The following is a 24,034-nucleotide window of genomic DNA, read 5'->3' as shown; positions in this document are numbered from 1 at the left end:
TACACGGCTGGCAATACATCAAACTTGCACACTCATTTGAAAAGGCATCACCCGAACGTGAAATATCACCGGTACCAAAAGAAAAAAGACTGAAGTGCAACCCAACTCCCGCTAGCATTTAAGCCTCCACCACTCGCAAAACGTTCAGACCGAGCCAAAGCTAATTACAAACGCCAAATATCCTTATGTTGCCATTTTAGCAAAGCGCTACCTGGCTGTATCTGCTACCTCTGTCCCTAGCGAGAGGGTGTTCTCCACAGCAGGAGACATTGTTAGTGCCAGCAGATCTGCCCTTTCGGCAAGCAATGTGGACAAGTTGATTTTTCTTTAAAAAACATGAAAATACAATGACAAGCAAGTCATAATGTCAAACTGGCTGCTTAGGTACTAGTACAGTACAGTTCAAATACAGATTATTTCAGTTCATCGAAATGCAGCACATTAATGTTTATTTTATTATATTTTGTATTTATTTGAGTGAATATTCAGTTTAATAATAATTAAAAACCCAAAACTAATAGTTTATGTTTTGTGAGTACTAGTACAGTAAAGTTCAAATACAGATTATTTCAGTTCATCGGAATGCTGCACCTTAATGTTTATTTTATTATATTTTGTATTTATTTGAGTGAATACATTATTCACAGTTTAATAATAATTTTAAAAAACCCACAAATATTTTATGTTTTGTGATGTTTTCTGCTGTACCGAAAACGTACCGAACCGAACCGTGACCTAAAAACCGAGGTACGTAACGAACCAAAATGTTTGTGAACCGTTACTCCCCTAACATACACTGAAACACTGACTTTAATTTAATGTATTATGTCAACACATTTCTCATACATTTAATTAAAGTCAACATTTCAGTTTTTTCAGATATACTCTCTCAAATGTGATCCTGTGTTTCCCACACATACTGTAGACTTTATCTTTCTTAGGTGCAAGAGAGAGAACCACTGCATCCATGATCGATGAACTAGTGGACGATATCCCCTCTCTCTACCCCTCCTTTTTCTGTTTGTTCTGCTATTTTGAGAAAGGTCTCCTGACAATCACACATGCTCTGCAGAAAAACACAGAAAAAGATGAAGAAGTAGTCCTGGCTCAATTCCGACAAACAATTAGTTAAGGGAACGGTTTTGCTATGTCTTAATTCGGACACTTCCCTCAAAAGACCCCCATCACCCCAGCAACAAACTGGAACGGTACCGCAGCATCAGGACAAAAACCACCAGATTGTGGGACTTACGTTTTTCATTGGATATCTAAATCCAGTTATGCATATGACAATAAAGCCTTTTGAATACACTGCCATTGTGTGCACTTTGTACATTTGTGCAGTGCGTGAATCTCCACTGAAGTGTTGTCTCAAATCTCACAGCGCTGCTGTGCCCTCAGCGAGGTCACAATCTCCGCTCTTAGCTAGCGAGCAATAATCGTTCCCACTAAATCATTACATAGTGCCCAAGTGGCCCAATTAAATTAACAGTTCGGGTTTCTGTATAAATATTTGAAAAATTGTATTAAGTAATGCAAAGTATACATGATGTGAACATGCACGGTACATCATTATTAGACTTAATGTTATCCTTATCACCTCCTCCACCGGCAGCGCTCATTTTCCCACACGACTGAACAGGCTGACATGCCACACAAACAATGATGCCGCGCCCGCGGCCCACCGGAGAAAATCTCACACACAAACACACAAACACACACACACGTGCGAGCATTGGGCTTGCCCTGTCCACTGAGCGGTCCTAGCGCCCTTCGCATACACAGGCACGCAGCCAGACACACTGCATTGCGCGCAAACAGAAAAATATTTTTGATTTTTCCCTTTACAAACAAAGTCCCGTACGGGATACGCCCATTTTGACTCAAATACGGGGCGTCCCGGCTAATACGGGACGGTTGGCAACCCTATTGTAAAATGCTGTGTTTACCGGAGCTATTAACGCAGTCATGAAACTTCCGTTGTCTAGCCATGGCGATCGCTGCGTGTGCAGCGTTTTGACTCTTTACAGAAGAATGCGATTTGAGACAGCATTAGAATCATGAACATCTCTGCACGCACTTCTGCAACACAACTGGATTTAACTTCACTCTAAGGTGTACGCCTATGTTCTTAACAATGTGAACCTCGGAGACCCAACACTTTCAATAAGTTATTTGCCATCACATACAGTAAGGAGGCTGGGCTGGAGGTTCTGAGATCTGTTTGAGGCAGGGGCGGATCTAGACAAATATTCATGAGGTGGCAAGAGGGTGGCAGGAGAATTTCAGGGGTTGCATCCCCTGGCAGAAGTATGTGCTGATTTAATAGCAGTCATATCAATCAATGTTAACTTGGAAAGCCACAATATTGATATTTTAAATCAATAACATTAGGTGACATTGTTGTGGCACATCAGTAAAGCCTTAAATATAAATATATAAGGTGGAACACGTAATTTAATGAATTTTAACTGAATGAGTTGGTTTAACTCTTAGACCAGCAGGGGTACCAAATATGCAGACTGCTGCAATAAGTACATTAATTAACTGTCTCATCGATGTGTGTCTGTATGAATATGATAATATTAACAATCATATTATTCCTATCAGCTGTCAATCACTGTTATGATTCACATATTCAGTGTTATTATTAAATAAACTATATTTTTTGGAGGAGTTAATGATGAAGGTTCCTCAAGATGCTTGCTCACCCTCCTTCAAATTTGAAAGACCAGTAATTACTATCATAATTCAAAAGAATCAAAGGAACAGTTCAGCGCCCCACAACTTCATTGCAAACAGTTACAACCTTGAATTTACATCAGAAAGAAAAGACATTAAAGAAATGACTAACTGCGTCAATTAGGGTTAAAACAACGTGTATTCAGCTAAAACATATACATCGCTGCAGTTATGGTCCAGTGGAAAGTCCTTACCTACTCGCCTAGTTAAATCAAAGTGGTTACTTTTTTTGGGCTGGGCAGTGAAGTTTACATACCGTCTTATTTGACTTCCTCAGGACTTGAGACTGTTTTTTGGGGGAAGACCCCCACGAAGAAGAAAAATATATTTACACATGTAAGGTCATCTTCTTAAACAGTTTATTATTCTCATCGACTCATCCGTGAACAGAGCATCAAGTTGGCATGCCTATAACAGCTGAATGTGGCGATTACCATCTTGATCAGCAAAACGCCACACAAACTTATTAAGATTTAAAGCTATGGTGCGTTTTGATTCAATGCTGAGTACAGCCAAACTTGACAGGCTTTTCTCTGTCATAGTAGACCGCAAACAGTGGCGGCGCCAGAGTATTTGTGTTGGGTAAACTATGGTCGGGCTAACCCATACAGTGGTGGGGCTCAAGTCAGTATTTGCAATGTAATTACATACACACTCCCCTTGACAGTGAAACGCCACGTGTGAGGTTTAGATTATTTCCCTGTCTCAATCCAAATTGAACTGTATGAAATAAAAAGGCACATTTGTCTTGTAGTAAATAAAAAGGGCGACCTGGAGCTAATCCTGCAATTTCCCCACAGGTGAAAGAGTTGACATGCTTAAAACCCAACCCCTGCAGGGGGGTCTGGGGGATTCTCCCCCAGGAGATTTTTTGAAATACTAACATAAAATACACATTCTGGTACTCTCTTGAGAAGAAAAATAAATAAATCTATTACTCCACGACATATTTAAAAAAATGAATGCCATTTTAGTTTTTTGTTACTTTGTTCTGAAAGCTGAACCTTCTGCTCCTCACAGAGAGAAGAGGGAAGAGGCTGTGTGAATTACTTTACATTGTGGATAAGGGTGGATAGCCCCCATTGTCCTGTGTGTCAAAATGAAAGACAGCCCACACACCTATCACTCATCAAACCGTGGGGTCTTATTTCATTAGTGTTGATTTCTATCAACTCGTAATGTTGTACCGATGTATATAGAGATGTACTACAGCAAAAGTATTCTCCGTTGGGACTTCCTGTAACAACACCACGCCGTTATATTGATTCTGATTGGCCAGAAGACATTATCAAAGATGTTCTATTGAGAAAACGATCACTACGTGACAAAAGTTTTCAAAACCGTTTCTGGTCGGTGGCTACTGAAATCCATCTTACTAACTGCTGTCTGTGCAATTTACTCCGCGCGAGTTGGCAGACTTTATTTTGCTTACTTTAACATCATTGTTCATGGTGGGGCTAAGCCATTTATTGGTATGGCTGTAGCCTACCCCAGCCATACCCTGACCACAAATACCTCATTCCTTCTGTCTACTTGTATCCGAAATGTCCTCCCGTTCAATGAAATCGCCGCCAATCATATTTCCAAGCTCGCGCCAGGGGGAGGAGGGGTTACAAGGCTCGCGTCTTGTGCTGCATTCAATTGCACTCGGACATTAGAGATTTTCTCTCATAAATGTCCGATGAGCCACAACTTTTCTTTCAAAACAAAGCTGCCAACTGGGGTGGCAGCTGGGGTGGCAAGGCATTTTTCTGAGGTGGCAGCTGCCACCCCGTGCTACCCCGTAGAACCGCCACTGGTTTGAGGTATGCCAGATTCACAAAGAAATCAGAACGACAGAGGGCTTAAACACATAGCTCTGCTGAGGACACAGAGTTTCCTGTAATATAATGAAAATGGCAACTGGTTTTCGGAGAAAACCTAAATTCTGTTTGGAAATATGAATATGTGTACAGTACTTGCATTTGATGAGTGTTAATAACTAATTCTCTCTCATCAAAATAGTTTTGTTTCATTGGTTGACTGCTGAAAATAAGTTAAAAAGAAAGCTGACAATCTGCTTATCGGTTTTGAACCAGGAGAAAGTTTTGCTTCACACCTTTAGAAGAACCGGAACATAGAGTACTTCACAGATGGCGTTGCTCACCACAAACTCAACAGCTTTTTCGTTTGGCTTTGTAACGATTTTCCAATGAAGGATGTGAGCAGTGTTTGAGATATTCTACAAACAACCATACATGACGAAAACAAACCATAACCTCCTTGGCAGAAATAACAAACATACCGCAAACAAATTATTTATTACATGTGCCACAACAAGAGGAATGGAGCCTTTCAGCGTAGTCTTGCCTTTGGCCTGTGAGCGTAGAGGAAACAGACCAGTTACATAACTGCTCATCGTATGTGTAGAATTGAGATCTATTTAAATGTTACTGCTTTGGTTGTTTTTTTCGTTCCCTCCAGTTGTGGATTTGACGATTTTAGGGTTTCCATAACGCGGCCTGAAGCTCTGTTTTTAACTGTAATTTAATTAGTACTTAGCAAAGAGTTTTGTTTGAAAGTGGGCCTATTATGCTACATTAGAAAAATATATTGTAGGGCCATACCTATACAAAACATGTCTGTGAAGTTTTTTGCTTAAAATACCAAACAGTTCACCCATTGTAGCCATGCTTCATACTGCTCATACCCCTCTTTTGCAGCCCTGTTAGAGAAACGAGGATTTTGGGTCCTTAGCTTTAAAAAAAGAAAAGAAAAGAGGAGGCGGAGCTAATGCCTGATCAGAATTCTACATTATATTACATCTACCGGAGATAAAGTTAAATTCTGTGATAAAACGCCATCCTGTTCTAAACCACATAAAGGATTATCTCTGAAACAGTATGGAGCTCAAATGCTTTTTCTCTTGAGGGTTTATCACAAGGTGAGTTCCTTTTTTTATTTCCTGCTTTTTGTGCTCTACAGTACAGGTTAGCTCTGAGTGTTAGCGATGCTTGCTAATGTAAACAAAGATGAGATTACGTCCAAAACACGTCAGGCATTGTTTCTGATTGAAACTTTCTGTGGGTCCGCTGCCGATTTGACGTCATATCGGCAGCAAATCTGTATCCGCTCGTTGTACCCTCGTTTTTAAAAGATTTGGGTAAGGAGGAAAACAGAGAGGGTTTTATTTTCTGACGCTGTGTGAGTTCCCAGACACACCGGGGACACATGTTCATGTATAAAAGACATCAAAAAGTGCATTTTGCATGATAGGTCCCCTTTAAGAACAGACCAATTATATGTTCTCATTTATCATCTCTGTCATTTGCTCTGTTAAAAGATGTGGGCATGATGATACTGTGTTTTTCTCTATGGAGGAGTGTGGGCGATAGAAGAACACATTATTTTCTTTAATCCTTTATGTGAAATAAAAAATGTCTGTTTGTGCTCAATGTGTTAACAGTTCTCAGTCCATGACAGTGTTCTATATATGTATAGCGATGGGTCACTTTAAAAAGAGGCCCTGATACCCACCCAGTTTGTGCTTGATCTGAATGGACAAGCAAAATGTAGCTGGCTGTATCTGGAAATAATATTTGTCGGAAAAAATATATATTCCTTGATATAATAAATTATTCCAGTTTGACAATATTGCAAGCATTTAACAATTTAAAAACAAATGGATATCTTAGGTGGATGTTGTTTTGTGGAGCAATTTTGGAGTCCTTAATCTGATACTGAGTTAGCATTTTAGAAAACTGGTTCCCTTATCTCAAAGTCAACTGTTTTTTTGAATGTCTTTTTGGTTAGATGCCTGAAATGATATCTGCGTTTAATAAAGGTGCACAAGATTATCATTATTTGTGTTCAACGACAAGAAAAATATGTCAGTAAACACCGTTATGAATGCCTTTAGCTTAGCAGTTTTGACTGGAAGTCATGTCACTGTGATGTGGTTTGTTCATTACTTAACATTAGCTTTATACTTTTGGCAATTGCATTTAGGTTTTGAATGTTTCAACATTGGAGATTATCTTGCTGAACGTGTATATATAGTTATCATAAACGTGTGTTCACAGATCTTATTTGCTGCAATAATACAAAGTTAAATAGAAAAATGACATTACTTTTTGCTGAGGTAACCCCTTGCTATGCTAACTTCCGGGTATGCCTAAAAAAGACCTAATCACTGCTTCACTCCATAGTGGCAGAAAACTAAATAATTTCAGAAAATTTACTAAATACTCTAAAAATGATGTCTAATAAGAAGCCAAATGTATTTTATGTCACTACATTTGAAAGCTTCTGATACACAGTTCAATCTATGAAAGATGTCATTGGAGCAAATATTGTCAAACTGAATATTTAATACCATTTGAAAAGGAGTCATTTCAAAGTGAATTGATCGTGCTTTCACCAAATCCATGAATCATCTCAGATAAATACCACACCTGAGTGATTCCTGAGAGGCAAAAGCCAAATAGAACTTCAACTTTGAGGGAGAAGCCAAGAAGCAGGATGGAGCTGATGGTGAGCCGCTCAAAGACCCTGATTACATTCTTGTATGAATGGATCTGATCAGCCTGGATTTTATTCAAACTTGAGTGAATTATTGATTGAGCTCTCAGCTCATTAGATAGCAGATCTGGGGCAAGCCTTAATCAAAGGCAACATGCAGATGGCACTTCCTCAGCGCGAAGAAGAAAGATGGGGGACACTAGTTCAACACAGCACTTCCTCTAATACTCAATATGCACATTTCAACTGATTATAGAAAGTCTGATGCATGCTACAGTATGTACTTTTGATTTCTAGCTCACTGCACTGTGTTTGAGTAAAATGTTAATCAAGGAAAGCAAAGGCTCCAAACCACAAATCCATTTTTTATACCCACATAGCCACAGATAAGTCTTTGTAATCAGCTTCTTAAAAGGTATGGAGAAAGGGATTTGATAAACTGATTCGGCTGGTTCTGCATATGTAATTTTAATGCATGTGGATGTTTTGTGTCGGCTCCCATCTGTTGCCCAAATTATTTTTAACAGGGGTCTCAGAAGGAATATGAGAATGAAGGGGAGGCAGGAGCTGAAGGAAAAATATCCATCTGATTTGTGTTGTATTAGTTAATGAGCAAGCCGTGCACTGACTATTACTGAACTGAACTGAAGATATGCTTATTAAACAAATTGCTTCAGTAAAATTAAGAAATGTACTTCTCTTTTTCAGACTTCGCTGAGAACAATACCAAATGTGTTGGATTAAAAAACAAAGAAAAGCAATACATTTGACACTTGAAAGGTTTATAATCACTAGCAAACAGGTTCATTAATAAAAAATGACATGTGACACCTATTAAGTTGCTTTTATATGTATTAGAGGTATTTTCTGTTTACTTCCTAGTTATTAGAGATTCTTGATTTATTATGTTTATTTTTAATTTGTGGGTACATTTAAGAAAACTTTGTTTCTTTAAACAACTCCTGTTTCCTGTTGCCTTACTGCTTGGTGCCTAACAGTTGGAGCTGTATAAATCTGTACAGTTTCTCATCGATTATCCTCTTGTGTGCTTTTTCTATGACATGACCGATCCTACATGACATCTCACTTGTATCAGCTGTAGCTGCCTTCCTCTTTTTACTCTGTGTTATTAATGATCAGTCACCACTGAATTATTTCATTTTCCCTGCAGAGCAGATGTATAATTTAATATTTTGCTTCTGTTGTACCGAAGCTTGTTGGCTCTTTGTTGTTTGAAGTCTTGATGAAAAACAAATTGGGATCTCTAAACTCTGAGCTGTCCGTGATATTTGCTTCTTTGTGAGAGTGTTACAATCGCTGGCCTTGCTTGTTTTGTGTTTTTCTTTACTGCACATCTTTGGGAACTATTCTAAAGAAAGCTTAACAAAGTTTTCTAAGGAATAACAAACACTTGAGATTTATAACGTGAGATACAAGTAGACACAGACTGTGTGAGAACTTTTTGTTGTATACTTTTGTCTGGTGCTTGTATCCTGTTCAACAATAAACAAACAAACAATCATTTCAATGTTCAGAAACCTAATGTATTTTCATGTCTGCTGTTTATAAAGGGTAGAAACAAAAGATTTAATTAACAGACAAGCACTGGCAACTGAACAACGAATACCACCAATGGAAAAAAACAAAAACAAATTGTGAACATTTTCTGAAAAAGAAAAAAGGACAAAGAGGACAAACTAGTGAATCAACAGGACTACACATTCATATTCCTATTCTAAATGTATTGTTCCATCACCTTCCCTTTTCCCTGTCCATCCTCTATTGAACGTGTCTTTGGTGACCCAATTTCCTCATGGGGATCATTCATATTTTGTGTAATCCAAATTAAGCTAATGGAAATGTTCATATAGGCCATGACATGTAGTCAGGTGTTAAATTGGGCCAGGGCAGTCCGGGTTTCAGCCTGACACACAGGCCTAGGCTATGCTATGTTTTCACAGCATTTACATTTATTTTGTCAATGGGTTTCCTTTTAAAGAGCCTGTGACACGAGTTTCCCCCATCATCCAAACCTATCAATTTGAGTAAATATTGTCCCCTTGAGAACCGTTACTGAACTGATTCTGGATATTTGTACTTTGATAACCATTAATCTCCCCTTCAATGTTGACAATTTTCTGGATTTTCTCGGGGATTCTTCAAGTCCCGCCAAATTATGTGTGACGTCATTGCGGGCACAGCGCTCCAGCTGCACCGTTCAGGATCCCAGCATCTGCATGTAAACGCACGATGGCGCACACAGCAGCAAGCTCAGACAGCGATGACAGTTTAATTTTGAACGTGTCTGAGAGCTCATATGAGGCTGAAGGATCGGTTTATGTTGTATCTGTTAGAAATTTAGGAATTAGGTGTGTCAATATGGGCGATAATACGGTCATGTAGCCAGTGGTGGACTGGGACTAAAAATCTTCCCGGGACTCTCGACCGGCCCACTTCGGTACCGCTAGTAAATTGTCAACGGGGGGAGTGGGGGATGTGCTAGTGACTTATCTGACCGGCCCACTTCTGGCCTTCGGGACGAATCCCGATGGCCAGAAAATCCCAAATCCCGATGGCCAGCCCACGTAAACTGTCAACGGGAGGGAGCCTCGCTGCGGGGAAAGGGGAAACGGTGGACCTAGTGTCCCGATCGGAGTGGGAATAATAATAATAATAATAATCCGTGCATTTTATCCATTAATTTCCCCAACATTGTGGTAAAAAAAACACACGTTTAATCCATGTTGGTGTTACTACAACTACAAAAAGCATCGGTTTGTTTTCTCATCAGGAAATGTAGACCGGCTCAAACAAACAATTTTTAAATCATCATCCTCACGATCATTTAATGTATCATATGTTCGCCGAATTGACATGAAAGCACTAATAAATGTAGTTTCATTCACTTGAGTTTACAACTACAAAAATAATCAATTTGTTTTTGTATCACATCTGACGGGAGGAAATTCAGCAGCTCTCACTACCGATTTTTAATCCTAATTTAATCATCATCTTCACCACGATCATTCATGTTTATGTTCGCCGAATTGACATGAAAGCACTGACAAATATGACTATACTGTAGTCAACTTCATTAAAACGTTATTAACGTGCCTAAACTCAGTAATTCACAATTTCTACGCATGACAACACACCGTCCGTGTTTGGCTTTCTCGCCGCACAGTGAAGCGTTCCCGCATTGACGTCACTTCCGGCTCCCCCCAAAACTTCAAAATGAGTCGAAGGAATTTCCCCGCGATGTTCGAAATTATTGATATTTATCGGAACGGTATCGCACCTTCTTTTTTAAACTGACGGTTCGAGATGACTAGTAGCCCAATATGTAATTGCACAACAGTTGTTGGGAGGCTGTCACAGGCTCTTTAAGCTAACTAGCATATCTGCAACCTCAGTCTAGGGTTGTGGTCGAATTGTGGCAGCAATAATAAGAGCTGATATTTTAGACCCTTATCATGAGAATCACTGTTCTTCGCAAACATTTGACGATTCATAGCGTTACTTGCCAAATTGCCATTATGTCCTAAACTCTCAAAAATACCTTAAACCAAACGGCAAACTGTGAATGTAACACAAATTACTGTAAAAGGATCAACATTTCATGGTGTAAACCGAGATGGTTGGTGTTTTTTAAGCTATTTATTTTTGTATTCAACATGTTTAAATAGTGTGCACAGTAACAGATCCGAAGGCCTAACAGGAGTATCCTGCTTCACCTGCACACGTTTTGGGGAAAAGATGCATTTATGGTATGTTTTTTTGTGCCTGGAATGTTCCTATGTTGATCATTTAATATTTATCCTTGGTTTGTTAGCAAGACAGTGGAGGATTAGCTTCTGAGCTTTTATTAAGAACCATAAAGCACATTGTTTGCCATGGTGTACAGTTTTGGGCTGGAATTATCTATCTGTAGAGGCCACTCATTTGATAAGGCCTGAGAGAGCTCACCTGCAAATGAAAATGAAAAAAGAGAATATATTTTCTGTATTTTCCTGGATTCCAAATAAAAAGTTTGCAGCTTGAAAAAGTGCATATACACAGTGGTGGCGCCACAGATTTTCTTTTGGGCGTGCTGTGGGGTAGCTTGAAATTTCATAGAGGGTGCGCAACGGTGGCTGAGAGGTGCAATCGACAATTACAAAGTGTGAAACACTTTAACAAAGCTTGAGACACATTTACATTTTATAAAACAAATTTACATTTTATAAAACAGATTTACATTTTATAAAACAAATGTACATTAGCAAAATACTTTTACCAAAGAAAAAACTATTTAACATTCACAAAAACAAATTAACAAGATGCGAAACACTTTTAGCAAAGAAAAAACAAATTAACAAGATGCCAAAAACTCTTACAAAGCTAGAGACACATTTTCAAGTGCTGAAACACTTTAACATTTGCCGAAACACTTTAACAAACTAGAGAATAAAACCGGAAAGGGAATGGCCATCATACCAGAAGTGACGTGCAAGTGATTGACATGTTTGTTTTGGCGGATAGACCGGCGGTACCTATGGACCCTTATGGTCATTACAAGAGTAAAATAATGCATGTTTTTTCTGCTTTATTTGCGATACAAATAATTTGTAACATGAGTTCTTAATAAAACTGACACTGTTTGACTCAGTCCTGTTTGACTGCTACCAACAATAAAATGAAGTACTTTTAACGTGTACTTTTTGGGTAATACTCTATCAAAGTCCCCTCCTGAGAACAAAATCATGCCAATTCTGCTATATTTGATGAGAGATAAAATGATTTTCAGCCATAAGTTCTTAATCAAATTTGTACTGTTGGACTCAGTAGGCTACTTGTTAGACTACAACCACAAATACAATGAGGTACTTTTACTGTGTACTTTTTGAGTAATACTCTGTCAAACTCTCGTCCTGAGTACAATCATTCATGTATTCTGCTATATTTGATGAGGGAAGTGATTTTTTGCAAAAAGTTCTACATGAAATTGATACTGTTGGACTCAGTCAGTTCTAAGTACTACTTGGACTACTAGCACAAGCACAATCAACTACTTTTACTGTGTACTTTTTGATTAATACTCGGTCAAACTCCTGAGTACAATAATTCCTGTATTGTATATGAACTATGAATTATTGTACTCAGGGCAGGAGTTTAACTGAGTATTACTCCAAAATTACAGAGTAAAAATACTTGATTGTACTTGTGGTAGTAGTCCAAGTAGTACTGAGTCCAACAGTATCAATTTCATGTAGAATTGATGGTAGCAAATCTTTTTATCCCTCAAGGGTGGGTTTGACAGAGATAACTGAAAAGGTACACAGTAAGAGTAGTTCATTTTATTGTTGGATCACAAATTAATCGCGCAGTCACCAATGAAGAGCTGCAGATTTGACAAAGCAAACGCGAGAGACGGCTGAGTTGACTGCAGTGCTCCACTGCACTCCGGCAGCACTGAGCACTGAGTTAAGTTAACAGCTAGCATCTACCCGGAGCTATCTGCAGCAGCTAACATCTACCTGGAGCTATCTACAGCAGCTAACATCTACCTGGAGCTATCTGCAGCAGCTAGCATCTACCCGGAGCTATCTGCAGCAGCTAACATGGAGCTATCTACAGCAACTAACATCTACCTGGAGCTATCTACAGCAGCTAACATCTACCTGGAGCTATCTGCAGCAGCTAACATCTACCTGGAGCTATCTACAGCAGCTAACATCTACCTGGAGCTATCTGCACCAGCTAACATCTACCTGGAGCTATCTACAGCAGCTAACATCTACCTGGAGCTATCTGCAGCAGCTAACATCTACCTGGAGCTATCTACAGCAGCTAACATCTACCTGGAGCTATCTGCAGCAGCTAACATCTACCTGGAGCTATCTACAGCAGCTAACATCTGCCCGGAGTAGGGATGTTAACGGTTAATTGACTATCGATTAATTGTCGAAAAGAATTTACTCGATTAAATTAAATTAATTGTGACTAATTGAACATTGTAATCTAAGACCGTTTCCCACAGGACGTACTTGAACGTGACCCGAGATTCTCGCGAGCCGCTAGAGCTAGACCTGTCACAAACTTGAGGCGGCAAAAAAACTAAAACAAACAATGATGAGGCGGTCAAAACGGAGTGGAGTGTGGGAGCATTTTAGATTAATTAACGATGAAAAAGACGCACAATGCAAACTTTGCGGTGCTACATTTAAATACAACAGCTCTACAAGTTCGTTAAGATACCACCTGAACAACTTGCATGTAACGTTAGCCATTCCGTCGCCTTCACAACCTACAATTGCTGCTGTGCTGGGAAGGCGAGTATGCGACCAAAGAAAAGCAGACGGCATTACTCAGAGAATTTGCGGGATGATTGAAAGAGATATAATGCCAATTAGCACCACCGAGGCCGAGGGATTTCGGGAGCTGATACAATTCATGGAGCCAGGATATAACATCCCTTCGCGAGCGACCGTGACTTCCAACTTGGAAGCACGCTACGAAATTAAGAAGGCTAAGCTAAAAACATGTTTGTCCGCGGCTAATGTGGCTCTGACGACGGATTGTTGGACAGCACTGACTACAGAAAGCTACATCACGATTACTTGCCACTATATTGAAAACGACTGGCAGGTAAAGTCGGCAGTCCTTCTTACGGAGAGCTTATCCGAGAGACATACAGCTGATAATTTAGCTGCCAAACTGAACCAGGCTGTGGAGTCATGGGGACTCACCGGCCGTGTAGTAGCCTGTGTGCACGACAACGCTCGGAACATTGTTTCAGCAAACAACCCCGCACGAGTCAGTTGGAAATCAGTGTGTTGCTTTGCTCATACTTTAAATCTGGCCGTCAATGACGGATTCGCTGCTGCTGGTGTCAACCGAGTAATTGGAGCTGCTGGCAGGCTGGTCAAGCACTTCAATCACAGCACACCAGCAACGAAAGCGCTAGAAGCAAAACAAAGACAAATGCAGCTACCAGCTCATCGGCTCATTCAGTCCTGTAAGACCAGGTGGAACTCTGTACATGCGATGTTTGGCAGACTCGTAGAACAGCGATGGGCCGTGTGTGCTGTGCTAACAGACCGCTCAGAGACCAAGCTTTCAGATGCGAGGACGCTGGAATTGAGAGACGACTTCTGGCAGCTTATGGAGGACATAGCGCCAGCACTAGAGGCTCTCCAATGTGCAACGACTGTAATGTCAGCAGAGACGGAGGTATCCATATCCAACACGTACCCCATCACATTTAGTCTGATTAACACGCATCTCAAGATGGCAAATGGAGACAGCAACAGAGTGGCGGAATTCAAATCTAAAGTGCGCACTTCGTTGGGGGAACGGATGAAGGTAAGCTATGGCCATTAATTAATTAAACTCTTCGATCACATTTGAGCTATATAACAGATTATGGGGTGAATCACTTATCACCAACACATTGTCACAGTGTAAACTGCGTTTTTATGCAGTTGTACCCTTGTCATGTCAAACCTTATTAAATAAAACTCTAATGCTAGCTTTCTCCTTTATTTAATTTTAACAGGTTGAGTCTGAAGACCTCACATCAACAACACCAATGATAGCAACGATGCTGGACCCACGGCATAAGCACCTGGGATTTCTAAGCCCAGCAAGCAGGATCTCAGCTAATACCAAACTGCTTGAACTGGCTATGGAAGAACATGTGGACTCCACATCAACAAATGAAGCCACCACTGGAGATAATGTGCCAGTCCAGGGAGCTACACTTCAGAGACACACTTCTGCTATGACTCTTCTACTGGGTGAAAACTATACCACCAGCAGCAACGATGACATTAAAGAGGAAGTGGACATGTTTCTGAAGGATGCCTCACCACTCCTTGATTCCAGTCCCACAGAATGGTGGAAAGTCAATGAAGGAAGATTTCCGAGGCTGGCAAATGTGGCACGACGATATCTGTGCATACCGGGCACGTCTGTCCCATCAGAACGTGTATTCTCAGCAGCTGGCCTGACTGTAAACAGGCTGCGCACACGACTTACTCCTGACCACGTTAATATGCTTATTTTCTTGAACAAAAATAGAGGGGTCTAGGTCAGGAGCCTATTCAAAACACATTGAGACAGGAATGTTTTTGTTTCAGGAGAGGTAGCCTATATCTTCATTTGACTGTTCTAAGGGTCGCCCTCTAATGTTACTGTCACCTTCCTCAGGGATGATTTAAGTTGTGTTCAGAATATATTTGAAGTTTCCAGGGCTAGTTATCTTACTGTTACCTTTCTCAGACCAAAGGGGATTATAAATGCTGCTGCTAATGTTTCAAGTTTTATATATGTAGTTAACCAGATTATAATGTGTAGGCTTAATATTGTGTAGGCTAGGCCTACCCATATTGTTTAGATTTCTATTTAAAATTAATTTTATTTTGCTTAATGTTTCACATGCGACAGGTGAGCCAGTGCACAATTATTTTTTTATGTATTTGAATTTTCTGTGCTTAATTTATTTTGTTAAACTACATAAATGCCATTATCTGCACATTATCCTAACTGGTACAATAAAACATCAATTGTGCAATATAGCATGCATTTTTATTCAGTAAATAAGCAATATTTAGCTTTTTATGTTAAAGACACTATCGATACAGTGAGAAATTTACATTCTCAGGAAAAAAGCCGTTTATATCAGTTAATCGTTAATCGATCGATAAGGTCAATCAACTAATGATTAATGAATTAATCGATAATTTGCATCCCTAGCCCGGAGCTATCTGCAGCAGCTAACATCTGCCCGGAGCTATCTGCAGCAGCTAATGTCTGCCTGGAGCTATCTGCAGCAGCTAATGTCTGCCTGGAGCTATCTGCAGCAGCTAATATCTACCCGGAGCTATCTGCAGCAGCTAACATCTACCTGGAGCTATCTGCAGCAGCTAACATCTACCCTGAGCTATCTCACCAACCACAGCTTTCAGTATGCCACCAAAGAAGGTGCAGATGGACAGCACAGAAGGAAAACCAGAGGAAGATCTGGTCTCTCTTGCTCAGGTAACAGAGTTACTAAATCAGCAGAAAGACATGTTTACTGCACTCTTACAGCAGCAACAGGAGAACTTCAGAGGCTTTGTTCAAATGATTATGCATTCCACTAACACGAGGCTGAATGGCCATTACAAGGGAGGTTCAGGAAATCAGGTCTAGCATTCAATTTACTCAAAAGGATACAGATGACATGAAAACTGAAAATGTGAAACAGTCTGTACACTGTAAGTCTATGCAAGCCGACATCTTGAGAAATAGTGACGGCCTGTCAGCTGTCACTGACAAAATGGAATATGCAGAAGGACAATCGAGAAGGAGCCTGGGGAGACCTGGCCGCAAACTGAAGAAAAGGTGAAAGACATTCTTGTGGACAAACTCAAGCTTCAACGAGGCATTAAGATTGAGCGAGCTCACCGCACTGGGAAGCCAGCCGCTAACAATACCAGACCCAGACCCATAGTAGTGAAGTTCCTGAGGTTCAAGGACAGATCAGCGGTTTTGGAAAGAGCCAAAAATGTAAGAGGGACGAACATCTACATTAATGAAGATTATACTGAAGCAGTCAGAATGAAAAGGAAAGAGCTACTCCCTAAATTGTGGGAAGCACGGGAGAGGGGAGACATTGCCTTCCTGAGGCATGACAAGCTGATAATCCGCCCCCCACAGCACTCCAGAACTTTGTATCACTGGACTTTTAAGGTATATCTGATATGAACTAATTATGAACACATGACAATAATGTCACATTCTGTTAATCTGCCAAAGAAGGGAATGTTACTTGCTCACTTGAATGTGTGTAGTTTGAGGAATAAGGTGCATGAACTCTGCCATTTGGTAGAATTAAATAATATACACATACTGGCTATCTGAGAATCACACCTGGGGCCTCATTTATAACGGCGTGCGTAGGATTCATGTGGGAAGGTTGCTTACGTAGTAGAATTCCAAAAATTAGGTACAGAAATGTTCCGACATTTTCCGATTCACCAAACATTGCGTACCGGTGAGGAAAGTGCGTACAGCACTTCCTACGCCGGTTTCCCTTTATAAATCACAATCGACTCGAAATGTGGTGCAGCTTTTGCGGGCTTCACGTAACGCCCATATTTGCCTATAAATAGTCAAAGAAACGCCCATTCATTCATTCATTTTGACTGACTTTATGAAGAAAATAGCAGGAAATGACGACAGAACAGCTAGAAAGACATCTCACACCGTGTCAGATTTTGGTTATTGTGTGGAGGTCGAGATAAATTATATTGTTTGGTGGATGCAGTTTGAACCAGAGTAGCAGCATGGAGGTCGGATCGTCACCAAAATAAAAAAATAAGTGGTACGAAAAAGGTTCATGACAAAAAAAATACACATAGCCTTCTTCAGGCAGTGTGTTTGTACCGGGGACAGGCGACACCCCCTTGATGAGAAACTGTAAGAAATGATCGGGGAATCCCTCCGGAGTGGAGTCATGCCGACTGGATCTGAATTATGTTTTCGTATTTGGTGGTTTGTGTCCCAGCTGTCGATCAGCTGTGCGCAGCGTCTCCACTGCAGCAACTCTATATCCACCAGTTAAAGGAAATACAACTAATGTGTTGTGTTATATTAGCTGTACAATTTACCACATATGGTGTTCTTACACTGAACAAAAATATAAATGCAACACTTTTGTTTTTGCTCCCCTTTTTCATGAGATTAACTGAAAGATCTAAAACCTTTTCTTTATACACAAAATAACAATTTCTCTCAAATATTGTTCACAAATCTGAAAAAATCTGTGATAGTGAGCACTTCTCCTTTGCCGAGATAATCCATCCAACCTCACAGGTGTGGCATATCAAGATGCTGATTAGACAGCATGATTATTGCACAGGTGCGCCTTACGGCCCGTCAACACTACAGGCATGAAAAAATCTTGAAGCTGGGCGTGTCTGAAGCTTGGCGATTTTTTGCGAGCAACCAATCACATGAATCTCCCGCCCCCGACATACAAAGCAATAGCAATGTTAAAACGAAGTAAACTGGACATAAACTCTCCAAACAGGCGAAAACCTATCAGTTTCACCCACTGTCTCTGCCACCTCCCTCCATGCCTGGTTCCTCCGGTTTGTATCCCGGTAAATAGTTCCGGTCGTAAAGAACCGGGTGATTTGCTACCGTAATATCTCGTTTGGAATATGAGGAAATGAACTGCGGTCTGGCTCTCCCAGCTTGCACGCGGTTTGATTGGCTGAGCTTGCACTGGCGGGATTTGCATAAACGGAATTTGATTGGCTGATGCCAAGCATCGAGCCTCAAAAGTTAAACATTGTTCAACTTTTGATGCCGATAGATTCTCGTGATGCTTGCAAAGCCATGCCATGCTCCCCACAATGCAGTTCGGCGAAGATTAAAAATCTTCTACGTCACCCCATTCAAGTGAATGGGCGAAGCGTTGAAAGCATTTTTTGATGCCTGTAGTGTAGACGTACCGTTAGGCTGGCCACAATAAAAGGCCACTCTGAAACGTGCAGTTTTGCTTTATTGGGGGGGTCCGAAAACTCTAGGGTTAAACCCTAACCCTAACATGTCACCCATTGAGCATGTTTGGGATGCTCTGGATCGGCGTATACGACAGCGTGTTCCAGTTCCTGCCAATATCCAACAACTTCGCACAGCCATTGAAGAGGAGTGGACCAACATTCCACAGGCCACATTCAACAACCTGATCAACTCTATGCGAAGGAGATGGGTGACATGTTAGGGTTAGGGTTAGGGTTTAACCCTAGGGTTTTTGGACCCCCCCAGACCCCACAATAAAGCAAAACTGTACGTTTCAGAGTGGCCTTTTATTGTGGCCAGCCTAAGGCACACCTGTGCAATAATCATACTGTCTAATCAGCATCTTGATATGCCACACCTGTGAGGTGGGATGGATTATCTCGGCAAAGGAGATGTGCTCACTATCACAGATTTTTTCAGATTTGTGAACAATATTTAAGAGAAATGGTTATTTTGTGTATATAGAAAATGTTTTAGATCTTGGAGTTCATCTCAAGAAAAATGGGAGCAAAAACAAAAGTGTTGCATTTATATTTTTGTTCAGTGTAATTTCCATACCTCCTGTGTTTTACGAGCGACTTATCAAGTCTTAGCAAACGGCATAAAACATGATTAAACATGATAGTATATAAAACCATTCTCGTATCTACAACCTATAGAAATGCAAAACGGCGTCAGTTTAGACGTAATTCTGTCCTCCTGCTTAGCGCATCATTTATGAGAAAACATTTCATAACATTAACACAACATATTCGAGGTGGTTTTAAATAACATATCCGTATTTATTTATTTCTCCAAGTTATGTTTTTGTGAGCACTGAGGAGTCGCAAACAGGCGTTTGTTTAATCATTTTAAGATTGGCTTTGATCAATGTTTGAAAAATTAATTCTGCATATATGATAAATGAGAAGTAACATTTTGTTTATGGTGTTATTTCCACATATTTCTCTCCATTCTTCCTTCTGCCAACGTTGTCGCAGTTTCTCGTCTCTCCCGTTTTTGTGCTTAGTGCGTATGCATGGGTTAGAGTTTGCGTGGAGGACCGCACGTTTTCCCGTCAACTTAGTATTTTATAAATCGCAAACATTGCATAGAAACTGGCGTACGCCATTTTTTGAGCGTATATCCCTTTATAAATGAGGCCCCTAGACTCATCTGTTGATGATTCAGAGGTTGCAATGCATGGTTACAATCTGTTCAGAAAGGATTGAGATAAGAATGGTGGCGGAGTTTTGATCTATGTACAAAATCATATTCCAGCTAAAGTACGATACGACCTAATGAAAAATGAAATAGAAGCTTTATGGTTACAAATGCAATTGCCAAATTTAAAACCCATAGTGAATTAATTTCAGTTTTCCGCACTCTCGCGGGAATATCTCCGCAATGGAGCGAGTTTAAGTTCCACTTTCGATTGCATGATATAGCCCAGCGCAACACCTCCGTCAAGCATGTTGAAACTTGTTTGTACCATTTTCAGGCGGATTGTAATCTGTTCTAGAAAAACGATATGTTTTTTAGGATTTCATGAAGCATATAGAACAAACAATGGATGTATTTTATGAACATTTATCCATGCTGAAAGTAGATTTAGATGTTTTAGGAGTGAGATACAGATGTAGCGATTCATTTCAGACAGTTTGAAACGCGAGGGCCGTGATTGGTACGTGATCTGCCCTCGCTCAAGGGAAAACCTCCAGCTTGACTTGAGAGCGCCCCCGTGATAGATAAATGTAATTATAATGAAGCCAGATGCAATGGATCATTGATCCACCAGGGGGTGCAGTGGGGTTCCACACTGGAGCTCATGTGAAATAAAGTCAGATACAGTACGCTGGATGTACAGCGGAACTTTGTTAAGATCCATATGTCACGGATATCATACTACTGTGCTAAATAAGAGACATGTAATCATTTACAAAACATCACCATGTTGTTATTTAACAAAATAATTGTGTTATTCGAAAAAAACGAACGGGAGGAAATGCAGCCCGGCTCTCGATTTTTAATCATCATCTTCACCACGATCATTTATGTTTATGTTCACCGAATTGACATGAAATCACTGACACATATGAATATACTGTATTCAACTTCATTAAAACGTTATTAACGTGCCTAAACTCAGTAATTCACCAAAAATATGTATATTTTAATGGAGCTTCGTCGGTCGATCAGGATCCCAAAGTGTAGCGGAGGGATCCTCATCTACATGACGGGTGCTATTTTCCCCATAAGGAACAAGTCGCTGCAAATTATCCCGCTTATTACATGGCCACATTCTCAACAAAGTAACGACATGACTCCATATATTAATTGAAATGCTTTTATGGATTTAGAAAATGTTTTTATTGATTTAAAAAATAGTTGTATGTATTGATTTAAATTGACATGCATCCGCAAAGAAAAAGTCCATTGTTACCGTTTTTTAAACAGTCTGAATGAAACGGCAGCTCTCAGCTGTGTATTTACACAACTAATGGCCCATCAACCACAGCTCTCTCCCCACCCTCCCCCCCTGATCTTTCTTCTCCAACAGCTAAATTAACAGTAGGTTACTCTGAGTGACCATAGACTGTATGTGACAAGCTTACAGTTAGTGACGTAACAACACCATAAAAGCTGGTGGGTTGAAAGCAATACGGGAAGTAAAAATAACTAGAATAATTGTGACTTATTTATTGTGGCTTTTATGTTTTTAGGTATAAAATGTTATGTAATTCAGGCTTATAGTTCACCCTTCTCTAAAAGCCTTCAACAATGACAATATTCATTGTAATTTAATAAATCCTTCCAACACACATTGTAAAAAATAGCCTACTGTAAGTTAAGAAATCATTTCAATATGTACATCTTCTGATGTAACAACAATAACATTATAAATAGTAACATAGCTGAACATGGTATTGCACATTTAGCTTTGAGTGTTACTGACCTGAGATGTTTTTATTACATGAATTAAGGTGACTGAGGCTTTTTAACATACAGGGATGCAAACTCATCAGGTATGAAAAAGGTGACAAGCATCCGAGCCCCCGGCTCCCCCACCCCACTGAATGACAGAGGATTTTAGCAGTCAGAACAACTAAAGCAGCAGTGTTAATAATAACAGAAACGCCAAAGAGTCACATCTAATAGAAATATATAAAAGCATTTATTTTAAATTGTGTAGCAGTCAGTTTATAATTTTGGCAGCACTGTTGAGCATTTTGAAAATGTATTTTCAAGCCTCTGTGCAAGGCTTAAGTCTTTTTATCTTTATAGCCACATGGTGTAAAGTAACTAAGTTCATAAACTCAACAAGTACTATACTTAGGCACAATTTTGAGATACTTGTACTTTATTTAAGTATTTCAATGTTTTGCTACTTTGTTCTTCTACTCCACTACAGTTCAGAGGTACATGCTGTACTTTTCCTCCACTCCATGTATGTAATACCTTTAGTTACTTTACAGATGTGGATGAATGATGTGAAATATAATCAAGTGTTAAATCAGACTTTAGTTCCACCTGGAGTAAATCCACAAGCTACCCTGCAGTATACAAAGTCATTCAAACTAGCTGCACCTTTACCAGCTTTGAGAACACTTTCATGATCAATCATTATAAAACATATCATATATATTATTCTGAAATGGACCAATCTGCACAATGACTACTTTTACTGTCGCTACTTTCACTATATTTTGATGAGAATACTTTTCTACTTTTACTTGAGGAACATTTTGAATGCAGGACTTTTACTGTAACAGAGTATTCCTACACTCTGGTACTATTACTTTTACTCAAGTACAAGATCTGAGTACTTCTACTTTTACTCAAGTACAAGACCTGAGTACTTCTACTTTTACTCTCGTACAAGATCTGTGTGCTTCTACTTTTACTCAAGTACAAGACCTGAGTGCTTCTACTTTTACTCTAGTACAAGACCTGAGTACTTCTACTTTTACTCTAGTTCAAGACCTGAGTACTTCTACTTTTACTCTAGTACAAGACCTGAGTACTTCTACTTTTACTCTAGTACAAGACCTGAGTACTTCTACTTTTACTCTAGTACAAGATCTGTGTGCTTCTACTTTTACTCAAGTACAAGATTTGAGTACTTCTACTTTTACTCTAGTACAAGATCTGTGTGCTTCTACTTTTACTCAAGTACAATATCTGAGTACTTCTACTTTTACTCAAGTACAAGACCTGAGTACTTCTACTTTTACTCAAGTACAAGATCTGAGTACTTCTACTTTTACTCAAGTACAATATATATATACTTATACCACCTCTGTTTATAGCCTATGAAAAAAACTATTAGAAATAGAAGGCTAAAGCTAACGTTAGCAGATAGTGACAATGTATGCTAGCTAGCTAGCTCAACGATTCCTTAAATAATATTGCCACAGAAAAACTTTTCAGTTCACATCACGCTCTGCCGCTCCGACAGGGAGCTCTGCTCTGAACACCTGAACGGCCCGTTCTAACAGCTGTTCACCAGCGGTCCAGTCTGTGCCACAGTGACTCCGGACGCACAGTTAATATTAACGAACGCACCCGTAGGTAATGTAGCTGCTGAAGCTAGACCATCATCTCGGAGCAGCAGAGCCTTATTATACATCCATGAGCAGAGCCGACAGGCAGGAAGACTCGAGCACACAGCTCGCACTTCATTATAATATATAAAAAAAGAACACCATGCGTGTCATGATGGCCGCAGATTACTCCGGGTCCCAGCCCCCCCCCATTACCCCAAAAATATTTGTATTGCAGATCTACAGGAATCACACAAACGACTTATTTTGGATTCAAAACGGCGAATTTCGCCGAAAGGTGACAAGTTTGCATCACTGAACATAGACAGAGCACAACTGAAACATAACATCATGTAACAACATAATACACTTTTCGGGGATGCTTGGGATGTGAGGAGTGAGGGACACGGTTTAGAACGGGCGTGTCGCCTGGCAGGACAGGAGAGTGTGTGCACCAGTCTGCCTTGATCTATGAATTCATGTCCGTGACACTCACTGCTGCCCACAGCTGTTTTATAGAAGGAAATTCCTTTACTTCATGAAAGTGTTTTAACCACACACACCTCTACACACACATGACGGGTGTTATTTTCCCCAAAAGGAACAAGTCGCTGCAAATTATCCCGCTTATTACACGGCCACATTCTCAACAAAGTAACTACATGACTCCCAATATTAATTTAAATGCTTTTATGGATTTAGAAAATGTTTTTATT

The 24,034-nt window shown here is 39.9% G+C and overlaps 2 protein-coding genes across 2 annotated transcripts in view; one reads left to right on the top strand and one right to left on the bottom strand.

The window, feature by feature from the left end:
* The window catches only part of kirrel3a (kirre like nephrin family adhesion molecule 3a), a 456,972-nt gene that overhangs the window by 162,187 nt on the left and 270,751 nt on the right, over window positions 1-24,034 (bottom strand). The gene's annotated exons all lie outside the window — the stretch shown is intronic.
* On the top strand, window positions 13,204-15,798 carry LOC307017535 (E3 SUMO-protein ligase ZBED1-like). The gene is made up of 2 exons (XM_079647130.1): window positions 13,204-14,586; window positions 14,780-15,798. The coding sequence occupies exons 1-2, from the start codon at window positions 13,351-13,353 to the stop codon at window positions 15,311-15,313; spliced, it is 1,770 nt and encodes a 589-aa protein (XP_079503256.1). The 5' UTR covers window positions 13,204-13,350; the 3' UTR covers window positions 15,314-15,798.

This window comes from Notothenia rossii, assembly GCF_949606895.1.
Source record: "Notothenia rossii genome assembly, chromosome: 9".
NCBI classification, from domain to species: domain Eukaryota; kingdom Metazoa; phylum Chordata; class Actinopteri; order Perciformes; family Nototheniidae; genus Notothenia; species Notothenia rossii.
The sequence above is the reverse complement of the archived record's forward strand: the minus strand, read 5'-3'. Positions and strand labels throughout refer to the sequence as shown.